This window comes from Aulostomus chinensis, chromosome 16 (genome assembly GCF_037954235.1).
Source record: "Aulostomus chinensis isolate RoL2024-O1b breed Wild chromosome 16, RoL_Achi_v1.0, whole genome shotgun sequence".
NCBI classification, from domain to species: Eukaryota; Metazoa; Chordata; class Actinopteri; order Syngnathiformes; family Aulostomidae; genus Aulostomus; species Aulostomus chinensis.
In genome coordinates this window covers 251,834-267,862 of record NC_141335.1, presented here as the reverse complement: position 1 = coordinate 267,862, position 16,029 = coordinate 251,834, and the positions used below count along the sequence as shown (strand labels likewise).

The 16,029-nt window shown below is 47.6% G+C and overlaps 1 protein-coding gene across 1 annotated transcript; it reads right to left on the bottom strand.

The window, feature by feature from the left end:
* Window positions 1–6,571: 6,571 nt before the first annotated feature.
* On the bottom strand, window positions 6,572–11,346 carry dlk2 (delta-like 2 homolog (Drosophila)). The gene is made up of 5 exons (XM_086181302.1): window positions 11,276–11,346; window positions 8,487–8,544; window positions 8,286–8,416; window positions 7,396–7,540; window positions 6,572–7,319 (listed from the first exon to the last, which is right to left on the bottom strand). Exons 1-5 carry the CDS (start codon window positions 11,334–11,336, stop codon window positions 6,572–6,574), a joined length of 1,143 nt encoding a protein of 380 aa, XP_086037428.1. The 5' UTR covers window positions 11,337–11,346.
* Window positions 11,347–16,029: the final 4,683 nt, after the last annotated feature.

The window sequence follows — 16,029 nt, the reverse complement described above, 5'->3', positions numbered from 1 at the left end:
TTACGACATCTACTCCTACTACTTCTGCTACTACTACTGCTATTATGACATCTACTCCCACTACTTCTGCTACTACTACTGCTATTATGACATCTGCTCCTACTACTTCTGCTACTACTACTGCTATTACGACACCTACTCCTACTACTTCTGCTACTACTACTGCTATTATGACATCTACTCCTACTACTTCTGCAACTACTACTGCTATTATGACATCTACTCCTACTACTTCTGCTACTACTACTGCTATTATGACATCTACTCCTACTACTTCTGCTACTACTACTGCTATTATGACATCTGCTCCTACTACTTCTGCTACTACTACTGCTATTACAACATCTACTCCTACTACTTCTGCTACTACTACTGCTATTATGACATCTGCTCCTACTACTTCTGCTACTACTACTGCTATTACGACACCTACTCCTACTACTTCTGCTACTACTACTGCTATTATGACATCTACTCCTACTACTTCTGCTACTACTACTGCTATTATGACATCTGCTCCTACTACTTCTGCTACTACTACTGCTATTATGACATCTGCTCCTACTACTTCTGCTACTACTACTGCTATTACAACTCCTACTCCTACTATTTCTGCTACTACTACTGCTATTATGACATCTACTCCTACTACTTCTGCTACTACTACTGCTATTATGACATCTACTCCTACTACTTCTGCTACTACTACTGCTATTATGACATCTACTCCTACTACTTCTGCTACTACTACTGCTATTACGACTCCTACTCCTACTATTTCTGCTACTACTACTGCTATTACGACATCTACTCCTACTACTTCTGCTACTACTGCTGCTATTACGATTACTCCTACTACTTCTGCTACTACTACTGCTATTACGACATCTACTCCTACTACTTCTTCTACTACTACTGCTATTACGACACCTACTCCCACTACTTCTGCTACTACTACTGCTATTACGACACCTACTCCTACTACTTCTGCTACTACTACTACTGCTATTATGACATCTACTCCCACTACTTCTGCTACTACTGCTGCTATTACGACATCTACTCCCACTACTTCTGCTACTACTGCTGCTATTACGATTACTCCTACTACTTCTGCTACTACTACTGCTATTACGACATCTACTCCTACTACTTCTGCTACTACTACTGCTATTACGACACCTACTCCTACTACTTCTGCTACTACTACTGCTATTACGACATCTACTCCTACTACTTCTGCTACTACTACTGCTATTACGACACCTACTCCTACTATTTCTGCTACTACTACTGCTATTACGACACCTACTCCTACTACTTCTGCTACTACTACTGCTATTACGACACCTACTCCTACTACTTCTGCTACTACTACTGCTATTACGACATCTACTCCTACTACTTCTGCTACTACTACTGCTATTACGACACCTACTCCCACTACTTCTGCTACTACCACTGCTATTACGACACCTACTCCTACTACTTCTGCTACTACTACTGCTATTACGACACCTACTCCTACTACTTCTGCTACTACTACTGCTATTACGACACCTACTCCTACTACTACTGCTATTACGACATCTACTCCTACTACTTCTGCTACTACTACTGCTATTATGACACCTACTCCGACTACTTCTGCTACTACTACTGCTATTACGACACCTACTCCTACTACTTCTGCTACTACTACTGCTATTACGACACCTACTCCTACTACTACTGCTATTACGACATCTACTCCTACTACTTCTGCTACTACTACTGCTATTACGACACCTACTCCCACTACTTCTGCTACTACCACTGCTATTACGACACCTACTCCTACTACTTCTGCTACTACTACTGCTATTACGACACCTACTCCTACTACTTCTGCTACTACTACTGCTATTATGACACCTACTCCTACTACTACTGCTATTACGACATCTACTCCTACTACTTCTGCTACTACTACTGCTATTATGACACCTACTCCGACTACTTCTGCTACTACTACTGCTATTACGACACCTACTCCTACTACTTCTGCTACTACTACTGCTATTACGACTCCTACTCCTACTATTTCTGCTACTACTACTGCTATTACGACACCTACTCCTACCATTTCTGCTACTACTACTGCTATTACGACATCTACTCCTACTATTTCTGCTACTACTACTGCTATTATGACATCTACTCCTACTATTTCTGCTACTACTACTGCTATTATGACATCTACTCCTACTACTTCTGCTACTACTACTGCTATTACGACACCTACTCCCACTACTTCTGCTACTACTACTGCTATTACGACACCTACTCCTACTATTTCTGCTACTACTACTGCTATTACGACATCTACTCCTACTACTTCTGCTACTACTACTGCTATTACGACACCTACTCCTACTACTTCTGCTACTACTACTGCTATTACGACACGTACTCCTACTACTTCTGCTACTACTACTGCTATTACGACACCTACTCCCACTACTTCTGCTACTACTGCTGCTATTACGACACCTACTCCTACTATTTCTGCTACTACTACTGCTATTACGACTCCTACTCCTACTATTTCTGCTACTACTACTGCTATTATGACATCTACTCCCACTACTTCTGCTACTACTACTGCTATTATGACATCTACTCCTACTACTTCTGCTACTACTACTGCTATTATGACATCTACTCCTACTACTTCTGCTACTACTACTGCTATTACGACACCTACTCCTACTATTTCTGCTACTACTACTGCTATTACAACATCTACTCCTACTACTTCTGCTACTACCACTGCTATTACGACATCTACTCCTACTACTACTGCTACTACGACTGCTATTACGACACCTACTCCTACTACTTCTGCTACTACTACTGCTATTACGACACCTACTCCTACTATTTCTGCTACTACTACTGCTATTATGACATCTACTCCCACTACTTCTGCTACTACTGCTGCTATTACGATTACTCCTACTATTTCTGCTACTACTACTGCTATTATGACATCTACTCCTACTACTTCTGCTACTACTGCTATTATGACATCTACTCCTACTACTTCTGCTACATCTCCTGCTATTATGACACCTACTCCTACTACTTCTGCTACATCTCCTGCTATTATGACATCTACTCCTACTACTTCTGCTACTACTACTGCTATTACGATTACTCCTACTACTTCTGCTACTGCTACTGCTATTACGACACCTACTCCTACTACTTCTGCTACTACTACTGCTATTATGACACCTACTCCTACTACTTCTGCTACTACTACTGCTATTATGACACCTACTCCTACTACTTCTGCTACTACTACTGCTATTATGACATCTACTCCTACTACTTCTGCTACTACCACTGCTATTACGACTACTACTTCTGCTACTACTACCACTACTACTCTTACTACTGCTACTACTACCACTACTACAGATTCTTTACATGAGTGCTGGTTTCCATTCCTGTGTGTGTGTGTGTGTGTGTCCCTGTGCGTGTGTCCCTGTGCGTGTGTGTGTGTCCCTGTGCGTGTGTGTCCCTGTGAGTGCGTTTGTGTGTCCCTGTGCGTGTGTGTGTGTCCCTGTGCGTGTGTGTTTCCCTGTGAGTGTGTGTGTGTGTGTCCCTGTGCGTGTGTGTGTGTGTCTGTGAGTGTGTGTGTCCCTGTAAGTGCGTGTGTGTCCCTGTGAGTGCGTGTGTCCCTGTGCGTGTGTGTGTGTCTGTGAGTGCGTGTGTCCCTGTGAGTGCGTGTGTGTCCCTGTGCGTGTGTGTCCCTGTGCATGCATGTCTGCGAGCAGGTCTCAGGGAGCTAACCCTCAGCGCCAACCCTGGGATCAGCTCTAACAGTTGGGCTCGGCTCGCCATCGCAGCGGCTCACAGCTCTCAGCTCCGCGTACTGAACCTGGACTACAACCCCCTGGGTGACTTCATGTTATCTGACATATTCATCCATTTCAGATCGTGGGGTGGAGGTTCTGATGATTACGGTTCTGTCTTAACGGTTCTGTCTTAAGGTGATCGAATCGCCGGGATGCTGGCAGTTGCTGTGGCGTCAAGTAGAACCCTGGAAGTTCTGGACTTGGAGGGAACTGGACTCACAAACCAGTCAGCACAGGTTAACCAGCACACACACCCCCCCACACACACACACGCACCTCTCTGCCTTCCTCCAGGATTTAATCAGCTGCTCTGTTTGTGTCAAATACAGTCTGATTGGCTGTTGGGGATGAAGGGGCAGGGCTTTTACTTATTTGTGTCTGGCCAGGTATTCTTGGACATGGTGGAGAATTACCCGACCAGCCTGCGGGTTCTAGTTCTGGCTGAGAATGACATCAGCCCTGAGCTTCAGCAGCAGATTGGGGACCTGCTGTCTGAAGGGGAGGATGATGACGACCGAGAGGCTCCAGCACTCCAGCCAGGCTCCGCCTCGAGCAGGGCCCTGCTGCCAATCAGAGACAAGTACCAACAAATCCGGGACAAGTCCCAGCCGCTGGCCTGGCTTCCCCACAGCAGTAAGGGCTGAACCCTGACCCTCCACAGACCATCTAGCATCTCCCACAACTCAAACTCCGGTTCTCCTGGGGCATGATCCAGCTCTGGTTCCATGCTTGCGTTGTCCTTGTTGCTTTTTGAACTCAACCCAGCTGTATCCATTACTATCATACTGGGTCAGTCCCAGTTAAGCCATATTGGCCTGGTTCTGTCCTCTCTGTGGTGTTGGTTCTGTACATTTCCAGTAATAATCAATATCTAAACAAATAATTGATAATGTTCCACTCTTCTGTGCCTCGTGATTCTAAACAAAGTGAAACTTTGAAGTTTACTTGGTTCTGGATCTGGTTTCTGGTCCTGGTGTTCCTTTAAGGATTCTGCAAACTCCAACAAATCTCCTTCTTAAGCTCAAAGTTAATGACCTCTGACCTCTCGATCAGCACTGATGACTCTGAGACTGGAATGTTGAATGGTTGTTCAGACAGCGCCGTAGCTTATTAGCTGTATTGCTAACTTTCACTTTTATTGAAGGCAGGAATGTCAAAGCTAACCTGACTAGCACAGTTAGCTCGCCAGCTTAAAATCAGATTATGAATAAATATTTAAAAGAGATGGGCAGATGAACTTGTTTGAAGATATATTTCGGAAGATTAGCAACATGAGCTCTTTTAAAACAACTACAAGAAAGCCAAATTAGATCCCCCGGATCCCGGGAACCCACCAGCCGAGCTAGAGAACCCATCGTTTAACCAGTTTAGTCTCGTAGTGGTTTTAGGGTCACACGGGCTGTGGTCAGCAGGATTTAAGTCTCAACATGTCATTCTTTGGCCCCACAGATTTGAGCCCCCCAACAGTCATGCTGACCTCAAGTCTAGGTGACAGCTTATTGGCTGAGACTGAGATGTGACTCCTCCCACAAGACTTCCTTTCGTCCACGTGATTGTTTGAGTTTGTTTGTCTTGATTCCACCAATCACCTGAGGGCTGACAGCCAATCACGTGCTCCGCATGGTTGATGTAGCACCTGTACATAGTGACACTGAACACACCACGTGACCTGTAGACGCCACGTTTGTTTCTGATGAATGTACACGTTCTGATGTCACAAGAATAAAAGTGTTTACAGGTTCGTAAGAAGCGATGGCTCAGTGTCGTCATCTACGGTCACGCGGCGAGTCACAGGCCAATCAGCTGAATCACTCACAATCATGTTCAGGGATTTTTGTTAAAAAAACAAAACAAAACAGTAGTATGGTGCCCCCCACTGGATCCTTAGTTCTAGAACAAGTGGCTGTTGTCTCTTCACTTAAGAACCTTGTCAGTACCAGGATCAGCCGTGCTCCAACTTGTACTTCCCCTACATCATTAAAGAAGTATTGAGTGTTTTTTTTTCTACTTTAAAACTTTCACCATGTGAGAAAGTGAGATAGAAGTAACAACTGAACAGGGCGAGAAGATACCGTAAACAGGAAGTGATATTTAAGAAACACTTTCATGAACATTGACTGCTAAAGTCTCTTTATTTTGCATTCAGACTCAAACGTGTCCAAGGGTTCAGAAGGAATATGTTTCTGCCTTGATTGATATCTTAGGGGACAAAGAGCTCCCGATGAGCTGGCCAGGAGCTAAAAAGCCGCCGTTGCCGCCATCACAATGAACAGGAAAAAGGAACCGATAAAGATCTTGGAGCACCAATGTGGTAGAAGAACATGGTGGCAGTCACAGCGCCACCTACCTTCAACATAAGTAACTAATATGAAAATAACATTGAGTCATTGCGTAGCTGTCAGTCACTCTGTACTGCTTATGCCACACCCACTTTTAAATGATCAAATCAGATTCTTGCCAGCCTGCGCCCACATCAGCTACTGGAGGTCAATACTCTGGACTCCTGTTACTGTCTCTTTAAGAGAGAATGTGGTGATGTGTAAGTGAATGTTGAACCTGAAGGCCGGTTGCTGCCAAATGACTGCACTTGACCTTTGACCTTTGACTATGCAGTGATCCCAGGGGTGGGCTCAGCAGGCTGCCACATCTCTGTTACACCTGTCAGTCTAAACAACCTCAATGTTGAGTTTCTTCTTCTCTGATTGTCCTGTATTCAGGAAGGTGACATGACACTCGCCGCCATCTTGCAGTGCATTCAGCTGTGATGTCAGAAGAGGCAGCTCACAGGGGGTGTGGCCACAGTATCTGCAGTAACCCTGCAGGATGAGGGCAGAGGTCAGCGCCACCACGCCCAGTGTCATCACGGCTAGTACCAGCAGGGTGATGAACTGGATCTTTGACAGATTCGTGCTGCCGTGCTCGCGTACTGTCACCTTGAGCAGCCTGTTGCCATGGTGACTGCTATTTATGCGAGTGGCACTCATTAGATTCTTACTATCAGTGGTCATGTGATGTGTGGCTTCTCCTTCTTCCCACCCAAGCATCGACCAGCCAGGCCGACGAGTGTCGCTTCTGATCAGTGGCGACTCGCAGGTGGCGCCAGTGAAGCCCGGCCGGCACACACAGTAAAAACCTGCAGCGAGGTCGAGGCAGCGGCCAGAATTGAGGCAGGGCCGACTGGCGCAGTCATCAAGGTTGACGGTGCAGAAGCGTCCTGTGAAGCCCGTAGGGCAAAGGCAGGAGAAGCGGTTAATGGCGTCCAAGCAGGTGGCGCCATTAGCACATGGTTTCATTTGACAGTCATCGATGTCGATCTCACAGTGGGACCCAGTAAAGCCAGCCAGGCAGCGGCACGTCAGCTCAGTGGCAAAGCCGTTGGCATCTTCACACAGACCGCCATTTTTACAAGGAGACCTGGCACAAGACAAAACAGGAAGTGATTCAAGTTTGGTTGCTCATGAGAGACAGGTGTGTTCAGGTGCGTTAAGACCTCCGCTGCTGGCATGGCCCAGTCTTCAGGTGGCAATTGCGGCCGTGGAAGCCTTCTGGACACAGACAGGTAAACTCCCCGCTGTTTTCCATCATACAGGTGGCGCCATTCTGACAGGGCGCGTGCTGTGAGCACGCCTGGAGGTCTGAAATGACATTAACACCTGAACCTTGAGACACCATGAGACAAGAACAAAAAACCACCAAGAGATTTCACCGCCATTGATGAGATTTTCCAGCATCCCGTCTCATCACTGTCATGCAGTAGAGGGCGCTGTTGAGCACCTTGACAGAACACTGCACATCTAGGTCCAAAAACGAGAAGAAAAAGCTGCAGTAACTGGAAGCATCAGCAGATGGTTGTGGTGGTTCTCCAGGGGCCCATGGTGCTGCTGAAGGTCCACAGAGGAGGAGGAGGTTCTGGTGATCCATGGACCAGAACCAGTAGTGCCGGGGATTTGTTACTGTGTCCAGTCAAAAGAACTTCATGGGAATGAGAAAAAAAATCCAACCTACCCTTCCCACTCTCACTGCTAAGAAAGTGAATTTGTATGTTCTCCTCCCTGTGTGTGTGTGTGTGTGTGTGTGTGTGCGTGTGTGTGTGTGCGTGTGTGTGTGTGTGTGTGTGTGTGTGTGTGTGTGTGTGTGTGTGTGTGTGTGTGTGTGTGCGGTGCTGGAGGGCGGCACTGGAGAGGACGGCTGCAGCGTACATGTGAGAAAGACTTCCTTCATCTCCGAATCAAAAAACATTCACCTCTTGGGAAAAAAGTGTTTATCTCAGCTTTTTTCAAAAAACAAAGTACTTGTTGATGAGTGTAAAAAAGAACTGAAAGGGAACTTATATGCTGCCAATCACCTGTCATTCAACTGTAATGTGAGAATGAAGCTGACCTTTATCACAGAAGCGCCCCCCCCAGCCGTCATGGCAGCGGCACTGCCACGGCTGCTGGCACCACCCGTGAAGGCAACCGGGTGTCGGCACGCAGCGCTCACAGCGCTCACCATCCCAGCCGGGGTCACACCTGGAGACAAGGAGACACAGTGAGACAAATGTAGCAAGTGTGATTCTATCAATGGCTAAAGATGTCTCACCTGCAGACTGCAGACTCATCACAGCGGCCGTTGATGACATCACAACTGCAGTTACTTCCTGTCAGAGACAAGATGGAAGAAGGGCTTTTCTCAGTTCCAAATTTGTACATCCTTGTTTCCTTTCCTTACCTCCTGTCCTTGCAGGAGGAGACAAGGAGAGGAGGAAGCTGAACTTTTGAAAACTATGCTATTGTGCTGGGCCAAAAACCCCTTACCTGATAAGATAGGTACTCTCAATGGCATGACCTTCACTTCCAGCATGACCTTGACATCCAGCACCACCCTGGCCCCCAGCACCACCTTAAGGAACCTAGGAGTTCTCTTTGACCAGGACCCTTTAACTCCCACATTCAACAAACCTCCAGGACGCCTTCTTCCATCTACGTAACATCGCTAAGATCAGACACATCCTGGCTCAAGAAGATGCAGAAAAACTAGTCCCTGCTTTTGTCACTTCCAGGCTGGATTACTGCACCTCCCTCCTACCAGGCTGGACTAATAAATCCCTAAAGACACTCCAGCTGCTGGTGGACTGACCAGAACCAGGAGAAGAGACCAGATCTCTCCTGTACTGACTTCTCTTCTCTGGATCCCTGTCAGATCCACAACAGGATCCTAGATTCTTCTTCTAGCATCGAAGTCCTCAACAGTCAGACACCTTCATATCTGAGAGAGCTCCAAGTTCCCTACTGCCCAGCAAGAACCCTTCCTTACAGGATGCTGCTGGGCTCCTGCTGGTTCCTGGATGCTCCAAAAGTAGAACAGAGGGCGGAGCCTCCAGTTATCAGGCTCCTCCCCTGTGGAACCGTCTTCCAGTCCAGTCCTGGACTCAGACCTCTCTCTATGATTAAGACTTTCCTTATTGATGAGGCTGACAGTGAGGGGGGGCTCAGGTTAACCCCGCCCCCTAGCTCTTATCCCATTGGCCTAGACTAGCAGGGATCTCCCATGATGCACTGGGCTTCTCCCTCCTCCTGTCCTCCTTCCTGTCTCACAGCTGCAGGTCACTAACTGGACTTCTTCCTCTGAGTCCTGGTGCTTCTCACCTCCCAGATCCCTGACTGACGCTGCTGGAGGAGGAGGCTGCAGACCTGCAGAGCCTCTAGTACTAGTAATACTACCACTAGTAGTACTGGTACTAGTAGTACTACCACTAGTAGTACTGGTACTAGTGCTAGTACACCTCCCAGATCCCTGACTGATGCTGCTGGAGGAGGAGGCTGCAGACCTGCAGAGCCTCAGGCTGACACCTCCTACCACAAGTAGTACTGGTACTAGTAGTACTGGCACTAGTACTAGTACACCTCCCAGATCCCTGACTGAGCCTCTGGCGGAGGAGGCTGCAGACCTGCAGAGCCTCAAGTACTGGTACTAGTACTACTACCACTTGTAGTACTGGTACTTGTAGTACTACCACTAGGAGTACTGGTACTAGTACTTGTACACCTCTCAGATCCCTGATGATGGTGCTGGAGGAGGCTGCAGACCTGCAGAGCCTCAGGCTGACACCTCCTACCACTTGTAGTACTATTAGTAGTAGTACTACCACTAGTACTACTGGTACTAGTAGTTCTAATACTAGTAGTACTGGTACTAGAATTATTACTACGAGTAGTACCAGTACTATCTGTACTAATACACCCCCCAGATCCCTAACTGATTCTGCTGGAGGAGGCTGCAGACCTGCAGAGCCTCTAGTACTGGTACTAGTAGTACTACCACTAGTAGTATTGGTACTAGAAGTATTACTATGAGTAGTACCAGTACTATCTGTACTAATACACCTCCCAGATCCCTAACTGATTCTGCTGGAGGAGGCTACAGACCTGCAGAGCCTCTGCTGACACCTCCTACCACTAGTAGTTCTAGTACTCATAGTAGTAGCAGCAACATCAGCGTTGTATTAGTACTGGTATCAGTGCCAATACTTTAATGTTTATATCCTGCTGTAGTTGTTGCTTCAGCAGCTGGTGATGTCATTATTGGTAGCTGGTTTACTATTGTAGTTATTGTTCTGTGTCAGAGGCAGATTGTCACCTTTCGTTAAGGAGGATTCTATCTGAGTCATGTGTCCTGGAAGTATCTGAGTGGCGGCCATGATTAGAGCAAGACCTGCACTTCCAGTAAAGGGTCATTTGTCACGATACAAATAACACTGTCTTGACTTGAGACACACAAGGAGACGAGGATGCTGTAATAAGAGAATTGAAAAGAAGTCAAGGTTGCGTGTGTATTTTTATCTTCCATCTTCAACAGGACGACTCCCTCGCTGTCGTCTCATTGGCCAGCTTTGGGGTTGCACCTGTCCCCTTGTTAGCTGTCCAATCAGGGCCAGTTAATGAGACAAAGCCAATTGTTGTCTCAGTGATTACAGACATATGCACAAGCTGGTGACAAGGCTGCCTTGGTAACTCAATCCTGCTGCACATGTCACTGAGTAAACACCAGCATGCTGCATGTCTGCTCACATCACAGTGTGACCTCCTGACCTCATAGTTGAGGTCAGGAGGTCACACTGCATTCCAGGCGTAATGAATGCGGGAAACCACAGTATGCTTATAGGGAAGAAATTCCACCTCCACCACAGACCTAACCCTGAACTACAGACAAATGCAGCCCATCTCTAATTGGTCACTGACATGTCCACAGAGAGGGAAGCGGGGGAGGAGTTGACTCTTCTGTGGAACGCTCATTCAGCTCATTGTTTTTTCATAAATAGCAACAACAGTAAACCAATGTGTTACATAAAGTTGCTCAAACCTGCAGTTTGGCTTGGATCTCACATTTACCTGTGCAGGGTGGCAGGAGTAGCAGCAGCAAGGTGGCGGTGATGGCTCTGAGCGGAAACATGCTGGCAACGGCGGCTTTGGCAATGGCGGTAGTGGCAGCCAGCTGCTGCAGCAGATGAAACATCCTGAGAAAATCTGCAGCAGGATATCCTGAGCACCTGCAGAAAGCAGGTGACCCCAGCTGACCAAACTGTGATGTTCACTCCTGAGCCCCTCCCACAGCAGCTTCCATCTTTGACTAGAATCACTCACACTAAAACCTATGGAGAGTCTTCAGGTGAAGTTGACACACAATTACATTCATAAATGTCATCATAATCATCAGAGCTCCAAAGATGAACCATAGGTGAATCAGCATGTTTTCAGGTTTGACAGCTACTGCTACCACTACAAACTACTGCTACCTTCAAAAGCTACAGCTACTGCTACAATCAACACCTACTGCTGCAAACTCCCACTACCGCTACAAGCTACCTCTACTGTTACAAACTACAAGTGCTGCTTCAAGCTCCCATGACTGCTACAAGCTTCAGCTCCTGCTACAAGCTTCCACCACTGCTACAAGCTACAACTACCACTACAAGGTACCACTCTACCTTGTAGTGGCACCATTGTTCTCCACAAAGTGTAAGAACCAAGCAGCTGCATAATGGACCAGAACATGTGGTCTCAGTCTGGGCTGAAGGTCCCAAGGCCAGGATGGACCCTGCTAAAGTGGTGGAGAACAACTCAGCTAGGTTCCTGGGGGACTTCCAGAACCAGACTGACTAATTGATGCTGGCTAACCAAGCAGACACCTCCAGCACCAGATCCAGTGCCTCATCCGACCTCTCCGGGGTGCCACCTGAGTACCATGACTTCCACAAGGTCTGTAGTAAAGCCAGAACTATGTCTCGTCCCCCACACCACCCATATGACTGCACCATAGATGTCCTGCCTGGGCATCTCCTCACACCTTCAAGATCCTCAAGGATCTGTTCTCCTCATCACCCATCCTCCAGATGCCTGACTCTGATTGTCAATTTGTGGTCAAGGTGGACGCCTTAGATGTTGGGTAAGTGCCATCTTGTCTCAGCACTGTGGCACCGGCCATAAGTTCCATCCCTTTGCTTTCTTCTCCTGGCGCCTGTCCTCTGCAGAGAGAAATTATGATATTGGCAACAGGGAACTGTTGGCAGTGAAGATGGCCCTGGCAGAGTGGCGCCATTGGTTGGAGGGCACCAAGCAGCCTTTTCTTGTGTGGACAAATCACAAGACTTTGGAATATATACACTCAGCCAAGAGACTGAACTATCGCCAGGCTCACTGGTCCCTGTTTTTCGCCTGTTTCAACTTCACCCTCTCTTATGGTCCAGGGTCCCACAATGTCAAGGTCAACACCCCTTCCTGACAGTTCCAGAGGACAAAGGATCCTGCTGATAGGCCTGAGTCCATCCTCCCTACATCCTGCCTTGTTGCTGTGATGACCTGGGACATAGAGGAGAGAGTGAGAGCTGCCTCAGAGGGTTAGCTGGGTCTCAGCTGCCAATCTAACTGCCTTTTCATCCCTCCAGGCTTGAGGTCATATGTGCTACTCTGGGCCCACTCCTCCGAGCTCTCCTGCCACTCTGGTGCTCAACGGATATTGCATGCCCTTCTCCAAAGTTTTTGGTGGCCCACCTTGCAGGTGAATGTCCAGGAATTTGTCAAAGCCTGTCCAACTTGCAACCGACACAAGACCTCCCAGGCTCCAGCCCCCCCGCGACCCTTAACTTGGAAAAAGCAGAAGACAATGGATGGATGGAAGGATGGATGGATGGACAAGATCTCCCACCGGCCTCCTGCTCTTCCTATTCCCCACCACCCATGGTCCCACATGTCCTTGGACTTTGTTACTGATCTTCCCACCTCTGATGGCCACACTGTCATCCTGACCATTGTGGACCGTTTCAGCAAGATGGTCCGCTTTGTGCCCCTGCCTCAGCTCTCTTCTGCTAAAGAGAATGCTCAGTTGGTCCTGCTCCATGTATTCCACCTGAATGGCCTTCCTGTTGATGTGGTGTTGGACTGTGGTCTCCACTTTTCTTCTGTGTTTTGGAGGGAGTTCTGCAGTCTGCTGGGTGCCAGCACCAGTCTGTCCTCTGGATTTGATCCCATTTATCCATTGCCTGCAAAGAACATGGCTCCTTGCTTGCTCCACCTTCCTTTGCTATACTGCCACTGCCAACCGCCGCCATACACGTGCACCTACCTACCAAGCGGGCCAACAAGTGTGGCTCTCCATCTGAGACTTACCTCTCTGGGGGGAGTCCCAAAAGGTGGCACCTAAGTTCATCTGGCCTTTCATGATCCAAATGTCATCAACCCTGTGGCAGTCCAATTAAAGCTCCTGCGTTCCATGAGACTTCACCCAGCCTTCCATGTTTCCAGGATCAAACCAGTCCACAACAGTCCCCTGGTCCCTGCGGCACCACCACCTCCCCCTCCACATATCATCAATGGCAGTCCAGTGTATGCTGTGCATCACCTGATTCACTCTCGTCGGCAGGGTAGAGGTCTCCAGTACCTTGTGGACTGGGAGGGTTACGGTCCAGAGGAGAGGTCCTGGGTTCCCACTCACCATATTGCGGACCCCATACTTGTGGCCAACTTTCATAGGCAACACCCTGACCAGTCAGCCAATGGGTCAGCTCAGTGAAGGACCCACATCCTGCCCCCACCTGCCCAGGATCTTGAGGACTGTCCTGCGTGGATGATGTCAGCCTGTTCCTGCTCAACCAAGAGACCCACCAATTCACCTCCCTGGATACTGCCCTGCCAAAACCATCTCAAGGTTCCAGCAAGATCCCATCAGCAGTGAGTTTGCACTACTTCCCCTTCGCTGCTCTCGGTGAGTCAGTTGAGAACTGTTGAACAATTACCTGCTCATGAGTCCCATGCACAGTTCTCTGCTGCTATCCTCTGGCTGGTTGTGTACCAGCTAAGACCTGCTGAATAAAGACTGTTCAACAACTGGTTCATTTGTGCTGCAGTTGGGTCCACTCCATGCCCATTACAAACTGGGTAGGAAGTTTCTGAATGTCAGTTAAAGTCTAAAAGTCATTTTCTTTAAAAATGAACTCTATTTTTTTTTTAAACAGACAAGAAAACAAATCATGGACCAAGTATCTATTTTTTAAAATGACAAAAAAATATCTTGTGAACTAAATATTCCAAATCTTATTTGTTGTCAATGATGCTTTTTAATAAAAGTAAATAGAATGGTTCATTTTTTCTCAAAGCTCATCAAAGACCCTCAGCACCAGCCCAGAAGACTAGAAGCTTGTACCACAAAAGACTGCAGACCACGAGTACCTCTAAACCGACACCTAAAATTTACTGTGCGTGACCAAACCAACTTCATAAAAGACTCTCCGAGTTCATGTAGAACCTCCCAGAGTCCATCAAGAACCTCCCAAGCAACCAAACAAACAAACAATAATGGGAACATTGTTGCTGGTTCTCACCTGCTTTAGTGTTCTGTTGCTGAGTTGTGACAGCGTGTGGAAGCTGAATGTGAGCAGCAGTGGAGGTGGGTGGGAGGACAACATAGGAGAGGAGGGGGATTCTGGGTGATTGGGGGTGTGGCGGCTCTAACCTGCTGAATGAGTTGAAGCCAGGGCAGCTGGGAGATTCCTGCCGCCTCTCAAACAACCATCATTAACACAGACACACAAAACCACCTGGTCAACCACAATGGCCATGTTTATCCAGCCTTGACCCCGCCCCCACTGTGGTGGCAGCTGAGTTCTCCCGACCCCCCACCTCCATTTAAACATTCATCTCCTTCATTTCAGCCCCCTTGACATCTCTTAGGTTGTTAGTCTGCAGATCAGTGTTCACAAACCATGACCTTTGACCCTGACATGCTGCCATCCCAGTCCCTGGACAAACAGTGTAATGTGCTCTCTCTCTCTCTCTCTCTCTCTCTCTCTCTCTCTCTCTCTCTCTCTCTCTCTCACACACACACACACACACACACACACACACACACACACACACACACACACACCATAAAACAGCCAAATGGAGTGAAAAATGAGAGTCTCTACTATGCTGCTGGGGTCCTCACACTGAGGTACAGGGACCCCTGAACCTGGAAATGTTCATTGTCTCTTCTTCTTTGGTGTGTTTGCATTGAAGGTTGTGTCGCTGTGGCAGGTCATCATGTTGATCAATCTTCCTCATATTCTGACCCTCTCAGTATAATTCAGGCCACTTCAATGTCATGATGAACAGAAATCAGCACTTCCTGTTCCTCTGCCTTTTTGTGTGTTTTTAACAGGTCAGAGAGACACCAGCAGCTGCTGGGAATCAAACCAGTAGCATGTTCTCCATAGTTCCCATAGCTCCCATTACTGCCATAGCTGTGTATCTGTGGATGGACAGGAGATCTGCATTGTTGCAGCAGCTGGACATTGTCCTCATCTTTCTCTGCTCTGCAGGATGATAATCTACTCAACAGCTGCTGCTGCTGCTGCTGCTGCTGCTGCTGGTGTGTGTGTGTGTGTGTGTGTGTGTGTGTGTGTGTGTTGTTTGTCAGCACAGTCAAATCATTTAGGATTCAAAGAAAACAGCATAAGTGCAGTCACTAACAAATTAGCATGACGAGCATCAAAAGCACTTATAGCAATAATAGCATGATTAGCATTGGGTAACTGATGCTCAGTAAACATTGGAGATCCTCAGCATGATCGACTCAGCAGTGAGGACATGTCATGCGAACTGCAGCTACG